At 61.0% G+C, this 8,227-nt stretch overlaps 1 protein-coding gene across 2 annotated transcripts; it reads left to right on the top strand.

Moving 5' to 3' along the window:
* Positions 1–4,547, top strand: KISS1R (KISS1 receptor). Of its 2 annotated transcripts, none has more exons than XM_033197014.1 (5): positions 1–1,124; positions 1,928–2,052; positions 3,030–3,197; positions 3,424–3,656; positions 3,832–4,533. In XM_033197014.1, exons 1-5 carry the CDS (start codon positions 688–690, stop codon positions 4,288–4,290), a joined length of 1,422 nt encoding a protein of 473 aa, XP_033052905.1. In that variant the 5' UTR covers positions 1–687; the 3' UTR covers positions 4,291–4,533. The 2 variants fall into 2 exon arrangements, with proteins under 2 accessions (XP_033052905.1, XP_033052906.1); XM_033197015.1 differs by having other exon boundaries at positions 712–1,124; positions 3,062–3,197; positions 3,832–4,547.
* The last annotated feature ends 3,680 nt before the right edge of the window (positions 4,548–8,227 follow it).

The raw sequence follows: 8,227 nt of genomic DNA, 5'->3' as shown, positions 1-8,227 counted from the left end.
GGAGAATGGCGTGAACCTGGGAGGCGGAGCTTGCAGTGAGCCTAGATCGTGCCACTGCACTCCAGCCTGGGCGACAGAGGGAGACTGTGTCTCAAAAAATATATAATAATAATAAATAATAAGGCTGTGGCCTTTGTAAGCTGCCCTCCACCTGGTTCCCGCTGCTAGTGTCCCTGTGGGTATCAGTCACTCCTTGTCAGTCATGTGGGACACATTCAGTCCCAAACCGCCAGATCAGAGATGTCCCTCACCTACCCTGAACTTTCGGTGGCTCTCCAGGGTCCTGGAAAGACAACCCAAGCTATCCTCACGCAGGGTCTCCGGTGAGGGCTGGCCTCCCCGCCAGCCTGGGCCCATACACCTGGAGCCCCAGCCCCTAGGAGGCTCAAAGCCCGTCCCGTATTCACAGGCCTTATGGTTCGCGCCTCGGTTGGGCTCCTAGTCTGGGCTAACCATCAGCTGGTTAAGGTCGGTCCTTCCAGGTCCACAGCAGCCTCCACGCCGCCCACCCTCTGCCTGCTCCGCCCCCCTCAGGCCCCTCCCGCGCTCTCACTCCGAAATCGCACCGGGAGGAGGGAATAGGGGGGTTGCCACTGGGTGAACAGAGGGCGTGTGGGCAGGGGAGGGAGTGGCGAGAGGCTGCCGGAGAGGCGGGAAAGCAAGGACAAGGGGGGGCACGGGCTATAAATGCTCCACTGCAGCGGCGCCGGCAGAGGAGCCGCCGAGCCCAGCCCAGCTGCCCTCTGGACCCCGCGGGCTCCAGCCAACCCCTTCCTGAGTTCCGCAGGCGCAACCCGCGGGCGGCCGGGCGGAGGGGTCCCCGCGGCGGTGCCAGGGCGCAATCCAGGAGGGCGGCCGGGAGGAGGAGGGGCGCGCGGCCATGCACACGGTGGCTATGTCGGGACCCAATGCCTCCTGGGGGGCGCCGGCCAACGCCTCGGGCTGCCCGGGCTGCGCCGCCAACGCCTCGGACGGCCCGGTCCCTGCGCCGCGGGCAGTGGACGCCTGGCTCGTGCCGCTCTTCTTTGCGGCGCTGATGCTGCTGGGCCTGGTGGGGAACTCGCTGGTCATCTACGTCATCTGCCGCCACAAGCCGATGCGGACCGTGACCAACTTCTACATCGGTGAGTGCGGGCGCTGCGCCGCACCTGCTGCGGTCCCGGGGCCTCCGAGGGCCGAGCGGCCTGGGGCGCCTGGGGCGCCCTCTCGCGGCGCATCGAGGCCCTCGCAGACCCGGCTCTGTCCCCGGCTGGGGTACCCCCCACCCCAAATCTTTTCCCTGTGGTTCCTGCACCTGTGGCTAGAGGTCGCAAACTCCAGCGCGGGCGGACCCGGGCGGGATGGAGGGTGGGGAGTGTGGCACATGGAGACCTCGACCAGGCCACTTGCGGGGCTTGCCCCGGTGCAGCGCGGGCCAACGGCTCGGTGTCCGGCTGAACAAAGGGCTGGGGGAGGGGCTGGCTTGGCCCGCGGGCCTTAGTTTGGGACCCCTGCTCCGGTGGCTCTCTGAGCCTGTTTATGCATTTGTGTCCTGGGGTCCCCTACCCCAAACAGCTGCGAGCCCAATCGGTGGCTGCTGGGCCGGCACCATTGTCTCCAGTTTGCAGATGTGGAAACTGAGGCTCAGAGGGTCAGGGACCTGCTGCTCAGGCTCCCCCAGCCCGGACAGGGCCCAGCAGAACCGATTTCTGCCGGAATGGCCAGGAAACCCAAGCTGGAGGAGTAATGTTTGAGATGTAAGGGGGAATTACTAGAAGGCACCCCAACTTCTCTGCCTGAGGAGGCTGGGGGCGCTGCGGGGGGCCTCCCTGTGCCATCCTGCTGGTCATTCGGACCAAGGTGGGGGCCAGGGGGCAAGGCCAGGAGCGCTGGGCGGTTCCCGAGGCCAGTGGCGCCCACGCCCAGCGCCCACGCGTCCCCACCGCAGCCAACCTGGCGGCCACGGACGTGACCTTCCTCCTGTGCTGCGTCCCCTTCACGGCGCTGCTGTACCCGCTGCCTGCCTGGGTGCTCGGCGACTTCATGTGCAAGTTCGTCAACTACATCCAGCAGGTGCGGGGTGGGGAGAGTTGGTCAACTACATCCAGCAGGTGCGGGGGGGTGGTGCGGAGCAGGTGCGGGGGGAGCAGGTGCGAGGAGGGGAACAGGTGCAGGAGGGCGGGGGGGGGGCGGTGCAGGGGGGACAGGGGGGTGCGCTCCGGAGCAGGAGGGGGGGCGCACGGCGGGGCGGGGTGCGGGGTGCCGAGCAGGTGCGGGGGGGGGCCGGAGCAGGTGCGGGGGGGTGGAGCAGGTGGGCGAGGGGGAGTGTGCTCCGGAGCAGGAGGGAGGGGCGCACGGTGGGGACGGGCGGGTCTGCGCTGCGGAGCAGGAGGGTATAGGGCGCACTTGGGGCCGGGGGAGTGCGCTCCGGAGGGAAGAGGAGGGGGTCGTACGTGGGACGGGGAGGGGGTGCGCTGAGGAGCAGGAGGGGATGGACGCACAGTGGGGGGGGGAGGGGTGCGCTGGAGCAGGAGGGAGGGGCGCACTTGGGGACGAGGAGAGGAGATGCGCTCCACAGCAGGGTGGGGCGCATGTGGGGAGGGGGAACGCACGTGGGAAGGGGGGAGGACCTTGGGCGCGGCGCGAGGCCACGCATAGGAGAACCAGGGGCTGGAGGACCCAGCTTGCGGGACCGGGCTGGGCGGGGGTGCAGCCTAGACCTGGAGTGGGGAGTGGGAACGGGGGAGGGATACAGACGGGGACCCGGGTGACTGGTGAGGAAGGGTTACCGAGGCCCTGAGGCTTCTTGCCCTGCCTGTCCCTCCATCCCACGCAGCCCCCCTGTCTCAGACACGGGATATCAGCCGCCTCCCAAGGGCTCCTTCACTTCCCCAATCCTCCTGCCCTCCTCTCCCAGTCTCCCCACCTTCTGTCCCCTCAAGCCGCACTGGACACTCCTTCCAGGACACATCCCGTGTATGTGCCTGAGTGTTCGCACACGTAGGGGGATCGGCAGGGCGGGCGGACAGGGCAGGCTCCCAAACGCGCAGGTGACCACACGCCCGGCTGGCGGCTCCTGCAGGTCTCGGTGCAGGCCACGTGCGCCACTCTGACCGCCATGAGCGTGGATCGCTGGTACGTGACCGTGTTCCCGTTGCGCGCCTTGCACCGCCGCACGCCCCGGCTGGCGCTGGCTGTCAGCCTCAGCATCTGGGTAGGTGAGTACAGCTCAGGGGCCTCACCGGGGAAGGCGGACCAGTCCTAGTGCCCTGGGCGCCCAGAGCCACCTGCCGCCTCGGTCCAGCAGCTGGAAAATGGGCGCAATAGCTCTGCCTGCCTAGGGCCAGCGAGGCTGCAGACTGGGCGCCCGGCCTTTTGCAAGGAACGCCTCCCGGGGGGTCGCTGGTACCCCGAGCGGGGTCTTCATCCCGGCTTGTGGCGCAGGCTCTGCGGCGGTGTCTGCGCCGGTGCTCGCCCTGCACCGCCTGTCACCCGGGCCGCGCGCCTACTGCAGCGAGGCCTTTCCCAGCCACGCCCTGGAGCGCGCCTTCGCATTGTACAACCTGCTGGCGCTGTACCTGCTGCCGCTGCTCGCCACCTGCGCCTGCTATGGGGCCATGCTGCGCCACCTGGGCCGGGTTGCCGTGCGCCCCGCGCCCGCCGATAGCGCCCTGCAGGTGCGCGGCGTGGGTGGGAGGACAGCAAGTCTGGGCGGGCTGGTGGGATGCGCCGGTGGGGGCATCTGCGCGGACAAGGACAGCCCAAGGGGTCCAGGAGGGGCGGTGCGAGGGGATGAGCCCAACCGCGTCCCGGTCTTTTCTCTGACCACCTCCCTGGTACCCCCCCCACCAGGGGCAGGTGCTGGCCGAGCGCGCGGGCGCCATGCGGGCCAAGGTCTCGCGGCTGGTGGCGGCAGTGGTCCTGCTCTTCGCCGCCTGCTGGGGCCCCATCCAGCTGTTCCTGGTGCTGCAGGCGCTGGGCCCCGCGGGCTCCTGGCACCCGCGCAGCTACGCCGCCTACGCGCTTAAGACCTGGGCTCACTGCATGTCCTACAGCAACTCCGCGCTGAACCCGCTGCTCTACGCCTTCCTGGGCTCGCACTTCCGACAGGCCTTCCGCCGCGTCTGCCCCTGCGCGCCGCGCCGCCCCCGCCACCCCCGCCGGCCCGGACCCTCCGACGCCGCCGCCAAGCAGGCGGAGCTGCACCGCCTGGGGTCCCACCCGGCCCCCGCCAGGGCGCAGAAGCCAGGGAGCAGTGGGCTGGCCGCGCGCGGGCTGTGCGTCCTGGGGGAGGACACCACCCCTCTCTGAGCGGACTCCAAGCGGCTCCCTCCGGAGCGGGGACTACTGGAACAGCCGCTATTCTTCTGTTATTAATATTTTTCTTACTGTCCGAGATCAACCGTGCAAATGTTTTGGTCTCTTGTGACGTTCGGTGCAGTTTTGTTGTGATGTTTGCTATTGATATTGAAATTACAATTTCTGTGTTTCCCGAAATTAAACATGTGTCAACACAGGACTTTCTGGATCATTCCAGAAAGTGTCGGACGTTTTCTCATTGTTTTGTAGTTGACTGTCACTGTGTACGATTCATTCTGCTTTTTTTTTTTTTTTTTTTTTTGAGACACGGTCTCATTCTGTAGCCCAGGCTGGAGTGCGGTGGCGCGATCTCAGCTCACTGCAACCTCCGCCTCCCGGGACGGGGAGTAGCTGGGACTATAGGCGCCCGCCACCACGCCCGGCTAATTTTTGTATTTTTGGCAGAGACGGGGTTTCTCCATGTTGGCCAGGCTGGTCTCCAATTCCTAATCTTAAGTGATCCCCATGCCTCTGCCTCCCAAAGTCCTGGGATGACAGACAGATGTGAGCCACCGCGCCCGCGGCTTCATCCCACTCTTACAGATACTAAAATGTGAAAACAGCACAAATGCCCATCAATCAACAAGCGGATAAAGAAAATGCGGGGAGCGCGCGCGCGCGCACACACACACACACACACACACACACAGGAATACTACTCAGCCATAAAAAGGAATGAAATGGCATTCACAGCAACCTAGATAGAGTTGGAGACCACTCCTCTAAGTGAAGAAACTCTGGAATGGGAAAACAAAACATCCTATGTTCTCACTTATAAGTGGGAGCTAAGCTATGAGGACGCCAAGGCATAAGAATGATACCATGGACTTTGGGAAATCAGGGCGGTGGGGTGGAGGGAAGGTACAAGACTCCACACTGGGTACACTATACGCTCGTCCCGTGATGGCTGCATGAAATCTCGGAAGTCAACACTAAATAACTTATCCATGCAACCAAGCATCACCTGTTCCCCAAAAACCTATTGAATTAAAAAATACATAAAATAGGCCGGGTGCAGTGGCTCACGCCTGTAATCCCAGCACTTTGGGAGGCCCAGGCGGGTGGACCACCTGAGGTCAAGAGTTTGGGGTCAAGAAACCCCGTCTCTACTAAAAATACAAAAATTAGCTGGGTGTGGTGGTGGACACCTGTAATCTCAGCTACTCAGGAGGCTGAGGCAGGAGAATCGCTTTAACCCTGGAGGCAGAGGTTGCAGTGAGCTGAGATTTTTGTCACTGCACTCCAGCCTGGGTGACAGAGCAATACTCTGTTTCAAAAAAAAAAAAAAAAAAAAAAGAGTCCCACTTCTCCGAAATAATCTGGGGACACCGTGAAACTCCACACAATTTGCTGAGATGCCAACAAGATCCAGAGGCTGAAACACCAGGGTATTTTGACACTGACCTGCAGCTTGTCCTCATCTTCAGGGCCAGGACTCCTGGACTGTGCTGGACATGACGATGAAATTCTCCCCTGGGGCTACAGGCCTTGCCCACGTCCCTCTCCTCTCCTCTGCCCCTCTGTGGCTTGAGGAATTGCTGTCATTCTTCTTGCCTCTGGCTCTTTGCAGGGGCTGATTTCTCCTTTGCACTGGGCGTGTTCTCACTTGATCCATCAAGTCTCAGCTCAGCTGCCACCTCCTCCAGGAGGCCCTACTGGATCCCTCTGGGCGTGCCCACTGCTGCCCCCATTATGGGTCTGACCGCCTTGTGCTGTACCTGCTGAGTGCGTGTCTGACTGCTCCCCACACAGGAGGACTGAATAAATATTTGTGGGATGAATAACCAAGTGTGTTGCAGTATGTGCAGAGAGAGTTGTAAGATTTCTCTGTGAAAAAAAATTTTTAAAAAGTTTCCCAGCACTTTGGGAGGCCGAGACGGGCGGATCACGAGGTCAGGAGACCGAGACCATCCTGGCTATCAAGGTGAAACCCCGTCTCTACTAAAAAATACAAAAAACTAGCTGGGCGAGGTGGCGGGCGTCTGTAGTCCCAGCTACTCGGGAGGCTGAGGCAGGAGAATGGTGTAAACCCGGGAGGCGGAGCTTGCAGTGAGCTGAGATCCGGCCACTGCACTCCAGCCTGGGCGACAGAACTAGACTCCGTCTAAAAAAAGAAAAAGATAGGCCGGGCGAGGTGGCTCAAGCCTGTAATCCCAGCACTTTGGGAGGCCGAGACGGGCGGATCACGAGGTCAGGAGATCGAGACCATCCTGGCTAACACGGTGAAAACCCGTCTCTACTAAAAAAAAAAAAAACTACAAAAAACTAGCCGGGCGAGGTGGCGGCGCCTGTAGTCCCAGCTACTCGGGAGGCTGAGGCAGGAGAATGGCGGGAACCCGGGAGGCGGAGCTTGCAGTGAGCTGAGATCCGGCCACAGCACTCCAGCCTGGGTGACAGAGCGAGACTCCGTCTCAAAAAAAAAAAAAAAAAAAAAAAAAAAAAAAAGAAAAAGATAGCCGGGCGTGGTGGTGCGCGCCTGTAGTCCCAGCTACTTGGGAGGCTGAGGCAGGAGAATGCCGTGAACCCAAGAGATGGAGCTTTCAGTGAGCCAAGATTGAGCCACTGCACTCCAGCCTGGGCCACAGATAGAGACTCTGTCTCAAAAAAAAAAAAGAAAAAGAAAAAGAAAAAGAAAATAAGAAAAGAAAAAAAAGGCCGGGCGCGGTGGCTTATGCCTATAATCCCAGCACTTTAGGAGGTTGAGGCCGGCAGATCACTGCTGGAGTGCAGTGGCCGGATCTCAGCTCACTGCAAGCTCTGCCTCCCGGGTTCACGCCATTCTCCTGCCTCAGCCTCCCGAGTAGCTGGGACTACAGGCGCCCGCCACTGCGCCCGGCTGATTTTTTGTATTTCTAGTAGAGACGGGGTTTCACCGTGTTGGCCAGGATGGTCTGGATCTCCTGACCTCGTGATCCGCCCACCTCGGTCTCCCAAAGTGCTGGGATTGCAGGCGTGAGCCACCGCGCCCGGCCAAGAAACTCATTTTCAGGTGAGACGACGCCACCTTGCGGCCGCCGGCACTGGCCCCGCCCCTAAAGCCCAGGCCCCCCCCCCCCCGGCCGCAGTCCCGCAGGTGCCCGGCAGGTGGCACGCGCGGCCCGCGGAGGTTTTGCGCCTTCTTTTCTCGCCTCCAGAAAAGTTTCTTGGATGTCCCGGGGTCCCCAGCGCTCAGGGGCGGGTGTGGCTCATTCGGGTCTCAACCTGGACCCTCGGTTGGAGGTGTCCCCGCTGTGAAGTGGGGCAATCAGAGGCACATTACGAATTATCCTGGTCTTAGGCGTTTGCTTTTGAGGGCCCCTTCTATGAAAAAAATATTAAAAATGGTAATTTATTCTACAATATTCACTGTCAAAGAAAAAAAGAAAAAGATACTTTACTCTGCTTCATGTCCTGGAAGAGGGGTAAAAATTATATTTTATATCTGTGTCAGGATAAACATAGGTATAACAGGCTGGATCCATTATATATGATTTTTTTTGTTTGTTTTTGAGACAGAGTCTCGCTCTATGGCCCAGGCTGGAGTGCAGTGGCCGGATCTCAGCTCACTGCAAGCTCCGCCTCCCGGGTTCACGCCATTCTCCTGCCTCAGCCTCCCGAGTAGCTGGGACTACAGGCGCCCGCCACCACGCCCGGCTAATTTTTTTGTATTTTTAGTAGAGACGGGTTTTCACCGTGTTAGCCAGGATGGTCTCGATCTCCTGACCTCGTGATCCGCCCGTCTCGGCCTCCCAAAGTGCTGGGATTACAGGCGTGAGCCATCGTATTTTATTTTTTGAGACAGTCTTGCTCTGTGGCCCAGACTAAAGTACAGTGGTGTATCACGGCTCACTGCAGCCTCGACCTCCTGGGCTCAAGCAATCCTGTTGCCTCCGCCTCCAGAGTAGCTGGG

This window comes from Trachypithecus francoisi, unplaced genomic scaffold (genome assembly GCF_009764315.1).
Source record: "Trachypithecus francoisi isolate TF-2019V2 unplaced genomic scaffold, Tfra_2.0 Lachesis_group5, whole genome shotgun sequence".
Classification (NCBI taxonomy): domain Eukaryota; kingdom Metazoa; phylum Chordata; class Mammalia; order Primates; family Cercopithecidae; genus Trachypithecus; species Trachypithecus francoisi.
Note: the sequence above shows the minus strand (reverse complement) of the source record. Positions and strands in the feature narration are given on the sequence as shown.